Source organism: Ornithodoros turicata, chromosome 2 (genome assembly GCF_037126465.1).
Source record: "Ornithodoros turicata isolate Travis chromosome 2, ASM3712646v1, whole genome shotgun sequence".
Taxonomy (NCBI): domain Eukaryota; kingdom Metazoa; phylum Arthropoda; class Arachnida; order Ixodida; family Argasidae; genus Ornithodoros; species Ornithodoros turicata.
In genome coordinates, this window is record NC_088202.1 from 105,205,299 (window position 1) to 105,217,529 (window position 12,231).

Genomic DNA, 12,231 nt, shown 5'->3' on the forward strand with positions numbered 1-12,231 from the left:
CGCTCTCAAAGCGACTGACAACGTCTGGGAAAGCTGCGACTACGAATTACATGATGCGCTAGAATTAGACATTCGTGTCTTGACCTAGTCATAAAATGTGTCACAACCTAAAACAGTAGAAAGAGAACATTTCAACGTTGCACTTAGCGGGAATTTTGTCATATCTCTGGACGGCCACCCCTTCTGCTTTTCAAATGGGGCTCAAAGGCAGGACCGGCGATAGGGGGGGGGGGGGGGGGCGACTAAGGCCCCGCGCACGAAGCCCTCAACCAGGGATTACTTTTTTTTAAATATCAAGTATGCACTTAATCGTGTGAACCAGGCCCCGCGATGTGCCTTTGCCCGCACACCCATAGCACCGGCCCTGCTCAAAGGAATTCCCACACCTCAACATTTACTGCCACATATGCGTATTTACGTGTTATCGTTTGGAGAAACTGCGGTTGTAAAATGTGGACTTGGAGATCTATTTAAGATATTTGAGAAGTCCGCACATTGTTTCTCCTTCGGACCAATGATAACTATAAGAATACTTTTTGCATTCTCTCCTCCCTCTCTATTCTATACTATTCTATAATACAACACTCTGCAGTTCTATAATACTTTGCAACAAGAAAAACACGGGGACGCCATGAAGAGCCCTCTGCGATCACGTTATTTTTTTTTTTCTACCTGTGGTATGATATTCTTATGTATCGCGGGAAAGAGATCCGTTATTGGGGGGGGGGGGGGGACGAAAACTGCTCCCGCACTGGGTGACGCGTACCCTAGTGAGGTCACTACGTTGAATGACGCACGATTACCCAGCTTCCACTCCACCCCACACTGCAACCCGCCTTCAACGACAAAGGAACTCAGAAATAAAGGAAAGTGTCTTGAGATGGAGTATCACATGTGAGCATCCTGGAGTACGACGTTTCGAACCAATGTCTGTTGAAGCAGTGGCTCAACCACAGGGGGAGTTTCGGGGGCTCAGACTCCCACCCCCACCCCCATCCCACCCCCAAAACGGTACATTTGGTAGCGCATTTCGGAGAGGGAAACGAGGGTGAAATCCTCCTCCTCCAAGTATAGTCCACATTGGGCCCCCACCCCCGTGTTCAACACCGAAATGGCGTTGCGGCTGCATCTTTATTGAAATAAATTGAAATAAATGTGGCAGACGACGTCTGTTCATCGCTTGAAAAGCGTTATTTTTATAAAGACTTCCTAGGAATTAGAAGGTACCACTGCAGCAGGCTCAGGACACCTGTGGGGTATCCATACGTCGGTGAAAAAAAAAAAAAACTTCGTAGGGAACGAACATCCTTAAATCTACCTTATGCGTATGCTATATATATATATATATATATATATATATAGAACCCTGGAGTTACTCACAAGCCAAATAAAACATTTTCTGAGCCGCTGATATTGCACAAACGTCGGTCTGTAATGCTGACAACACCATAGTTTCCCATATAGAACAGTATTCCATACAAACTCAAATGCACATGTGCATTTTCTACGGTAATATTCTCCTTGCTATATAACGGACCATAGAATACCTTTTAACTTTGTAGTCCATGCAACGTAATCTACAATTTTTTTCACGATGAGAACAAAATGCATTCTTCGTTACCCTAGAAGTGTAGCAGGCTGGGAAACAAGCGAAAGCTTACCGCTTACAAGCGCATCCATTTGCACACAACGAAAACCACGTGCGTGATCCCACAAGGAGCTGTCACTTGTGCAATGACCGCGCTTCGAAAGTGAAAGTGGCGGCAATGAACGGGAGGGAGAACATTTTCCTACGAGGTCAGCAGCAAGATCACTCGAGAACGTCTACTACGTTGGCGGAGCCTTGCAAAACTTGTTCCGCCGTCCTCACTTCCTGCAAACCTTGACCCGCACGACAAATTACTTCATTTGACATTCGTCTCCCATTCCTAACCTCGGATGCTTACTGGTGTACGTAAACGATTTGTCGGTAATCAGTATCCCCGATAAAAGTTGTCAGAATTATCGAAACAACGTTATTTCATGAATCGGTGCATGTAGCACCAGAGAAAGCGACCAGAACTGTGACACCTTCAGTATATTTTGGTATTAGACCACCCAGCTAGATAGTGTCTGTGCGTGCAGCCTGTTTCGTTTGTGAACAAAACTTGTGCTTTTTCTTTCAGTGGCGTCGGTGTTTCTTATTACTGTTGGCGTTGGAGGCTGTTAGCGCTCTGTATGTCCCCCCGTGTCACGCTAACCTATAGTTATCTCGTTATCTGCATCATGCGCAAAATCGTCTACCAAATATACTTTAGACACCATCCAGGAGCGATCGAGACTGTACCACACGAGGAATCAGTGGCTAGCCACAGGGTAGCCACAGGGGGGCTAGGTGGGGCTCGAGCCCCTCCTACCTGCCACGACCCGACCCACGCAAAGCGTGCAAATCCGAGGAGAAAATAATATATATGGGGGGGGGGGGGGGACCAGTGTGACGATCACGAAACTTTTTGCAGTTCATGGCGTGTATCTAAGCGGCACTCCTGAATGGTTTTCAATGTATGAGCTTTCCAAAGTGCTTACAATCTCGTGACACCACTTCATTAAACATTACAGCCTATATATGTAATCGTATAGTGAACGTCCAAATAAATTATTTTCGTTCTTTTTTTTTTTTTTTTTCAACCGCATTTTGCGATGTGGACAAGTATATGTGTGTTGTCGCACCCAGGATCAGTGTGTGTGTGGGGGGAGGGGGGCGAGTTTTCGTATCGAGCCCCACCTACCTTGGAGGTCTGGCTATGCCACTGCGAGGAATTTATTTATTGGTGCCTGACATGGACTGAGAGGTGGGCTGGTTACGGCGGAAAAAAGGGAGAGACAAGGACAAAAAATAGTGAGTTTCAGACTTTCAGTGCATCGTACGCTATCGCCTCTACGTACGTAAGGGACAGCGTGGTGGTTTTGCGCACTGTGCAAAGCTCTCGTTATGTTTTGCGCGTGCGCGGACCCAACAACGCTATTCCATCGTACGCTGTCGCCTTTGCGTACGTAATTGATAGCGTGGTGGTTCTGCACGATGCGCCATCTCTGTTTATGTATTGCGCGCGCGCAAAACCACGAACGCTATCCCTTACGTACGCAAAGGCGATAACGTACGATATACTAAAACTCTCTATTGCCAGTCGAAAGGTGCGTACCGTTAGAAAAGTGCATCTAAGATAGGTATCGTTTCTGGTCTGGTGACCTCAGGTTTTCTTCCCGCCTGTGGCATAGTGGTTGCATATCGCCCTGTGGGATCAAGAATGTAATCTTGCTTATCACCCTGGAATCAAACAGGTAATCTTACGCATCCCCTGCTGTTGATGACGTACACTGGTATGAATGATGCGATAACGCGTGCAATGCCATCAACATCTTCACAGATAACCGCTCATATGAAGTAAGTTTCAATGAAAACGGGATGCCTTTCGCGATGTCTCTGATGGAAAAATGTCACCCATGCCATCCTAAGAGCATGTCGGCATGTTGTGAAGCTCTTGGGTTGGGAGTTATCATATTGAAGGACCCAAGCCAGCCTAATGCAGAAGATAAGATGGGGCATAATGTCGTTTAACCAAAGGTTCCTCGGAGTACTATAGGTCAAATAATGGTGGGTACAGGTCGGGTCGGGCCGGTAAATTCAGGCCCGTGCAGTGCTCTACTATGTATCAGTCACATAGTGAAGCGACAGCACGACAGACAAGCATAAACACAACTGCTAACTCTTTGAGATGAGAGTTAATTAACACTTGTCGTTATCCTGTCCTTGGCTGCTTGTTCTTCACTATGTATACCACATACCCAATTTCAACACAGTGGTGCATGTATCAGTAGCTGTGAAAAAGTGACTACATATGATATCATTGCAATCCGCGGTGAAGCACGAGAGGAAGCGACGGACCGCCGTATATGCAGCAAAGAATGTGAAGGTGTCGCGCTACCACTAAGACGTCACTCTGCAAGCAGACATAACCAGAATCATTGAAATATGGCAGTCGTTGAGAAAGCCAAACAACAACAAGAATCGAACCACGCACCCCAAGATGTCCAGCCGAGTGCGCTAACCACTACGCTACGCTGGCACTGCTTCCTAGGACTTGCCAAAGGGCCCCATTCAACAACGGAACACGCACTCACTCGCATCACATTATCTCCTACATGTTTTCTCATGCACACACACATACAAAAGGACGATGCAGCGGTATCTGGTGAACGTCCGGAGGCTTGTGTTGTGTTTGTCTCTGTGTTCTGGCCTCAGGACACCTACTTTCCTTCATGATAACCAGATTCAGACACTGTATATCCCCACTGGACAACATACCCACTTTCCACAGTCTTCCAAGAACGGTTACATGACCAACTGGAATGCTGTACAGGAGCGGACCCAGGATTTTTTAGGGGAAGGGGGTCCTGTTTTGGACAGCATCTTACTACACTAACTAAGGTCAACTGAAACTATATGTAACGACAGAAATTGAGGGGGTCAGGACATCCGGACGCTCCCTTGATCCGCCCCCTGGTGCCGTGTCCCTTGCTGTATAATTTCTGGTAAGCTTCCCGGTTGTCAGTACTACTGGGTTGAAACATCCGCAGACGCCCATTCTGAGTCCGTATGAAACACCAAGGACCAAATCAGACATAGACTATCCACGCTTCCAGGGATGCCCATGTGACCCACTGGAATGCTGTGCGGTGTCCCTTGGTTTGTTGGTTAGTTATAAAAAAAATGGAGATTTTGGCTTCACGAGTGGCGGTGTCCCTTGTTGCATAACCAGCGGTATGCTTCCATGTTGTCAATAACTACAGGGTCAAACATCCGCAGACACCCATTTTGAGTCCGTGTAAAACACCAAGGACCGGTTGAATAATGGAACTTGAAAAAAAAAATGCACAAGCAGTGGGATTCGAACTCATACCCTCTCATTTCCGGGCAGAGATGCTACCAATTACACAATGAACTTCAACTGCTTTTGGTATCATTAGTAGCACCTCTGACCGGAAATCTGAGGGTGTGAGCTCAACAACAACAACAGCAACTACATGAATGGCGATGGGATGAGGTGATTCACCGCAGCCGTGAGCTCAAATCCCATTGCTGGTGCCTTTTCTTCAACTGCCATTATTCAATTAAAGTATGCGACTGGGCGTGTGTGTCTTGTTTGGTGTTCGTCCTTCTATGTTTAATTGCATCACCTATACTATTACGTTACCAAGGGCCGGATCGGATATCGCCCATCCCCACTGGACATGATGGTGTGGAATTTCCAGGGCCCACATGACCTACTGGAATGCAGGGCGGTGTCCCTTGTTACATAGCTCCCGGTACGCTTCCGGTTTGTCAATACCTACAGGGTCAAAACATTCGGAGATGCCCACTTTGAGTCAGTGTGAAGACCTGGGACCGAATCGTACTGTTTTCGATCTTCCCCGTGGAGCAGTGTGGCGTATATCTCGCCATATGTTGAGGGGGTCGTGTACGCTAAATAACAAATCCAGTGCCGAACAATGTCGACAGATCCCTGTCACCTCATAAAGGAAGGAATATTCCCTCTAAGACATCATTCGATGCGCTCCAATGCACCCCCTCCCCAGATTTTCAGGCAGCTTGGTCATGCTCTTGGGGCTGAAAGTATAAGTAAGTAAAGTAGAATACATCTTCACACCTTCTACATCTTCACACCAGCTCGCTTGCCTCCTTGTGTTATGTTCAACTAAGTAAGTAAGTATTATCTGAAGAAAAGAAAAGGAAATAAAGAAAACAGTCTTAGAACAGGGTGGCTGCCACTATACAGGCGCCCGCAGCTCCATGTTATTTGGTTTGGATTCAGCGAAGGTGTTAAAAGCGACAGTGTATCCTTTAGGATGGCGCAGAGTGCCTTCAAAGCTTTAACTTCTTGGGCCTGTGTAGGCCATCTCCCCATCACTTTACAAAAAGTTGGCCTTTGAGAAGGTATCCATACGTCTTCGTCCATACGTCTTCGTCATCACACACGGGCCGCCACAAGGCCTTTGGTCGGGGTCTTGCTCTTGCCAGCCCGTGCTTCAGCGGTCGTTGCTATGGAGACGAGCCGCCATGAGCCACACGGACAGCCACTTGTAGCCACAGGAGAGCCTGTGAGATCGTCTGCGGCGATTGGTTTATGTGTCACCGTGTTAGCGGAACCTGGGGAAGCAACTGTGAGCGGCGTAAAGACGTGGTCATATGGAGAGAGGACAGCAGGAAGGAGTGGGGGGACAGGGGGTTAGTATGCGTCAAGGGCCGACTTCAGGGGGAACTGTGCCGACATTAGTCTGGAAAATCTGCCGGAAAGCCCAGGAAAAACTTCAGACAGCACAGGCGGTGCGGCGAATGGAACCCGCGTCACCTCCCATGCAGTCTCAGCATGGAAAGCGATCACCCTAACCACTATGCCACGGGAGCTGGTTTCTCTCTATACGTATATACAGGGAGTTTCACTACCTGTAAATAAAATCTACTTGTCCGATGTGATGTGATGTGATGTGATGTGAATAAAGAAAAAAATGGGGATGTTAGTTTCGACGAAGTCAAACTGGCTACCCCAGTAAACTTAATACAGAAAGTTCAAACCGATGATGAGATGATGAAAACACAAAGGGATGATGTCCAGAGACGAACAGAGATGATAATTGAGTTCAACATGTAGGTCAAAAGTTCAAGAGCTGCGCCCAAGTGAGAGTAAAGTTGCGGAGTCGCCGGGGGCACACAGGACACATTACACATTCACCGTGTCATAGGATGTCCATAAGCCCGGTTGCATGCAAAAAATCTTCAAGTGCCCTTAGCGCCTTGTCGGACGAAGGAGGACCTAACAGTTTCGTGATGTCGAAGGCTCGGGAATCCACACGAGAGAGGCTTGTCTCTAATGTCCTTCGGGCATCGACGTATTTCTGACACCTGAGAAGGATGTGTTCTACATCCTCTACAACGCCGCACTCACTACAGTTCGGAGAGTCTCGCTTTCCGATTTTGAAGAGGAGACGTGCGCTGTACAGTACATTGAGCCGTAGCCTATGCAGGACAGTTGTCGTTTGTCGCGTAAAGGAAGGTGGTACTCGAAAGCGTAACCCTGGGTCGACCTTGTACAGAAGCGAATCCCGAGCCGATCCTGTTAAACAGGAGGTGTTTCACATTCGTTGTTTGAGCTCGTTCAGCATTCGCCCCGCGTCACCCTTGGTGAAATAAATGGGCACCACCTGGGCGTGCCTTAGTTGAAGAGCCCGGCGTGCAGCAGCGTCCACAGCCTCGTTACCTGCAATGCCACAGTGGCTAGGGGGCTAGGGATCCACTGCATTTGGATGTCATGACCTTTTAAAACTGCTGCATGGTGTGCGTGTAAGACATCTTGCGCTGCTGTCGCCAGAGATCCCGTAGTAAACATGGTAGCCAGGGTCTGCAACGCACATTTTGAGTCGCTATAGATGGTCCAGCGAGCAACTGAAGATTGTGAGTTGATGAAACTTATTGCCAAGAGGACTCCATAAAGTTCAGCGGCCGTTGCAGAGGTGACGTGAGACAGCCGCACCGCTCTCTCGATATTCGCCTCCGGGATAACAAATGCACACGAGGAGCCGGATGATGTCGTAGAGGCATCCGTGAAAATCTGCATCCTGCCTGCGGAGCTGTTTAGTAGCTCAAGACTGAACTGACGCAGAACATGCGTTGGTATGTCCTTCTTTCCCGGGAGTCCAGGCACACTAATTCTTACGTCAGGAGGCTGCAGGACCCATGTTGGGATATCTGGTAATGCATGTGGCTAGTGTTTTTCGGGATAAGACCACGTTGTGTCTGGATAGCTTGGGTAAAAGAAGAGTGGTGACGACTCATAATGGCTCGAAGCTGAGGATGGCGATGGTAACGCGTTACCAACAGCACGTAGTGGCGGAACGTTTCTTGCATCCTGAGAGCTGATACAGGTGGTTCCCGTGCTTCTGCCATGGCTAAAACGTTTGACGTTGTTCGAGGAAGGCCAAGACAGAGTTTGACGCCCTTTGCTAGGATAGACTCTAACACCTTCTCTGTGGTAACAGGGAGGTTGTGTAGCAAGGGAATGTGATGCGCAACCATCTGACTTATAAGAGATCGGTGAACGCTGAGCATTGCCCGAGGAGATGTGCCCCACCGGGAACCGCATAAGTAACGAAGAACAATAAGACGACTCTCAGCTCTTGCTTTTAGACAGCGCACCTCCGCTACCCATGACAAACTCCGGTCGAGAGTAACGCCGAGAAAGCGGTGATGTGGTACACGACGTACTTGATGATGACCAATTTGTAGCTGAAATATTTTAAGATGGCGACGCGTAAAAGGCAGCATTACAGAAGACAGGTCCATGCCTCTCTCCAGGAGGAAGTGCATTACGCGGCCAAGTGAAGTCCGAAGGCGACGCTGTAAAGCAGGCCACTGCTTTCCCGATGACCATATGCAGATGTCATCTGCGTAGAGACTAACAAATACCCCTTTGGGCAAGAGACGAGGCAGGGCAGCCATGACAGCATTGAAAAGTAAAGGACTGAATACGCTCCCCCGTGGTACCCCTGCTGACAATGTATGTAAACTCGTGTCGCCTTTAGCCCGGCCAGTGACGTTGAAATTGTATAGGTCGCAAAGGACATGGTTGTAGCTCGTCGTATCATATGCTCTCTTTATGTCCAAGAAAACAGCTGCTGTAAGCTCACCCGGAAATCTAGCTTCTTCAATGTGAGTGACCAAGTTTGTGATGCAGTCTATCGAGGTCCGAGCCTTTCTGAAACCTGCCATTTCGGGAGGTAGCAGACGCCGGAACTCTAAGAACCACTATATTCGGCGTAGGATAATCCTTTCCATGATCTTACACAAGCAGCTTGTAAGATTGATGGACCGAAATGAAGTCAACTCTCTAGGTGATTTTCCAGGCTTCAGGACTGGCACAACTTGCGACGTCTTCCATGACGTCGGTCCCAAGGAGGCTATAGCTTTGTATGAGACCCCATCGGGCCCTGGAGCTGACCGCTTCGTGGACAGGTGGATGGCAGCCTCCAATTCCTGTATAGTGATGTCACTGTCCATATATGGGTCTTCAGCTGGCTGTGTAAAATCAACCGCCCTATACGCGGCTTGTGCCGAGTCCCTGTGGGATGTTGTGCATGACGCATCTGAGGGCCTAATAAAAAGCCTACAAAAGTCTTCCCCAACAGATTTTTCGGTCGTGCCCTGGTGAACGGCTAGTGCTCCAAGCGGCTTAACTTGTTCAACCGGGGAGCTTAGGCCCTTGATGATCCGCCAGACATGTCCCGTACGTGTGTATGAAGATAATGTAGAACAGAGTGCTCTCCATCTCTGCTTGGCTATACGTTGAAGATGAGTGCGAATTAGTGATCGTAGCCTGCAAAGCTCGTGATAATCCGCAATGCAGCCCGATCTTCTCAGTCTTCTTTCCGCCCGACGACGGATTGTCCGCAACCTTTCGAACTCGGCATCTAGCTGCGATATTTGATCGGGCACGATATCTTTTTTGTTGCAGCTGCAATACTAGATGACAGCGCCTCGCTGAATTCGTCAAAAGTGGTGACATTCTGTAGAAGTTCCTCTGTCCTGCGTTTGAATACGTTCCAGTCTGTGACTCTTTCTTGTCGTGATCCGGCAACCACTGGGGAGTAAGAGATGAGTATAGGTATGTGATCGCTTCCTAGTGTATCTAAATCCGTCCTCCAGTGCATGCGAGAAACCAGATCGGGAGAGCCGACTGTAATATCCAGGCAGCTTGAATAAGAGGGACCCCGGAAATATGTCGGTGAGCCGTCATGTAACACCACAGCGCTGCAGTGTTCAATACATTGTTGAATCAGCCGCCCCCTTGAATCGGCATGTTGACTTCCCCAGCTGTTGCCATGGGCGTTGAAGTCGCCACATATGATAAAACAGGAAGGAAGTCGCTGGAAGAACTCCCTCATAGCATCTTCCGGGATGCGAACAGAAGGGGCGATGTATACACTAGCCACAGCAATCCTTCGTGTGCGAAGGAGAACACTGCAGACAACAAACTCGAAGTCCCCATCGCTAGAGGTGCACAAAAGGCTGCTAGGAATGTCCTTTCTAACACACAACATAGCCCTGCTGGACCCCGTCGTCGAGGCAGTGACGTACGTAACGTAGTTTGAAAGCCGGAAAGAAGGATCCATTCGATGCTCGCTGATAGCCAACACAGGGAAATTGTGCCTATACACAAAATTGCGAAAGTCGCCTAATTTAGTTTGCATGCCATTGATATTCCACTGAAATACAGTAGTATGTTTGTACCTATCGGTCATTACTGGTCAGTGCGGTACGCTTGTTCAGCATCGGCTCCAGAGAGAGCAGAGCTTGCACCTCCGGAAGTTTAGATGCTCCAGGTATCGCTTTCAAGATTGAGCGCAGAGCAAGAATGATCAATGGCACGAGCATCTCAAGATTGACATTCGCTTGCGTCTCAGTGTGCCAGCGACGCCAGCGACTCCAGCTCGTGCGCTCCAACAGGAACACGGCAAACAGAGCTCCCATCTACCTGTCCGAAAAAGGTACAGTCAAAGGTATTTGCCACGACTTTCGTCTGGAACTCAAAATTTTGCCAAGTGAAGGCAGCGGTTTCTTTCTCTTTTTTTGCCAGAAATAGAGGACCCATGTAGGAAATACCCCAACGCATTCAAAGGCACGTTCCCTGTTCCACCGGCAACAGCTACAAAAAATATTCGAAAGTCGTCGTTCTGAGTCGCGCAAAGTGCCGGCCACCCATCCGCAGTCATGAAGTGCTGTGAGAGGGAGCCTTGCACCACCCCTTCAGCTCCACTCTCAGTGTGACAGTAACCGTTGCCTCTGATAATAGCGTCCACGTGTCACTGCGTATCGTTTCTCTTATGTCTTTTCTCTGTCTCTCTCCGCAATGACTTTGTGGTGTTTGCGTGGTGAGACATTTGCGGGTGAAACTCTCGGCCTGCCGGCTGTGCCCTACAGCTTCAGTGATTGGGCTAATATCAGCGGCAACGGCTAGTGTGACACTGAGAGGGGAGTTGAGGGGCGTGGGGCAAGGCTCCCTATAAGGGTAGGCACTTTGCGCTTCCCAGAACGACGATTTAGCTGTTACCAGTGGGACAGGGAATGTGTCTTTGAATGGGTCGGGGTGTTTCCAACATGGGCTGTCTATTTCTGGCAAGAAAAAAAAAAGTTGCCTTCACTTGGCAAGGATTCGAGTTCAATTCTGAAAATTAGACTTCCCGCGAAAAAAGCTAATTAAAACCGACGAAAGTCGTGTCAAAAGATAAAAACCGTTGACCGCAACTCTTTCGGACTAGTGCTCTTTGTTTTTTGTTTCTTTCAGAAATTAATAATGCATTAGATGAAACGCACCTGGTAACGTTGGCAGTACGCCATCTCTCCACAACACAATAAGTGAACCAATTAGACGCCTCTAAACAAATAATTCCACACCATATCTTTCATTCCCCGAGTTTTCGTGGTAAAAATCGGTTCCAAAAATCGAAAGATCGGGCCTCCTACTGAGGACTCTATGGATGTGGTATGCGCAGCACAATACGGTGCTACACCATATTTGGTTGCTCCCCTGTGATTGCAATGCTTGTGTCATGCATTGCCAATTCAACCTAGCTTTTCTATATGCAGCCATTGGTGACTGCACAATCGTGTGTTATTGTGTATACAGACATTACCATTTACCTCGTCATAGCCATTGCCCCATTTACGCTACGTCCCTTGGTTACGGACTGATGATTCGCAACAAGATGCAAGGCGTTTGCGCTTATCAGTCTTTTTGGAGAGCCGCGATTGTGAGTGACGCCTCGGTGTGTTTGCCGCAAGATCAGTGTCTCATCGATGTGACGTCCTTTCGGGAAAACCGAAGCACTGCGGTTCTACAATGACGAGACACTACCAGTATCGAGCGAGGTATCCATAAACCTCTGTGGCAGGGCCTATAACCAGTAAAACGGAGCGTCTATGTGGAATCTTCTATGCGTGTATGTGGAATGTAGGTGGAGTTTACATCCTTGATTGGAGTTACGACTTGCGAAACATTCGTTCCATATTGGAGGGCGACAAGGCATGGCCGGCGCAACGTCGTACCAAATGTAAGTACATGTACCAAACGTTGCGAGGCAGAGGACGGGTAAGTATAATCATAGCGAAAGCGGTAACGAGGACTTTAGTGACCTTGACTC

At 48.4% G+C, this 12,231-nt stretch overlaps 1 protein-coding gene across 1 annotated transcript in view; it reads left to right on the plus strand.

Moving 5' to 3' along the window:
• The first annotated feature begins 11,832 nt into the window (after positions 1-11,832).
• Positions 11,833-12,231, plus strand: part of LOC135385910 (uncharacterized) — a 32,400-nt gene continuing 32,001 nt past the window's right edge. Inside the window, exon 1 of the mRNA XM_064615530.1 lies at positions 11,833-12,141. Within this exon, the coding sequence (XP_064471600.1) occupies positions 12,116-12,141 (26 nt within the window). The 5' untranslated portion in view covers positions 11,833-12,115. The remainder of the gene's footprint in view (positions 12,142-12,231) is intronic.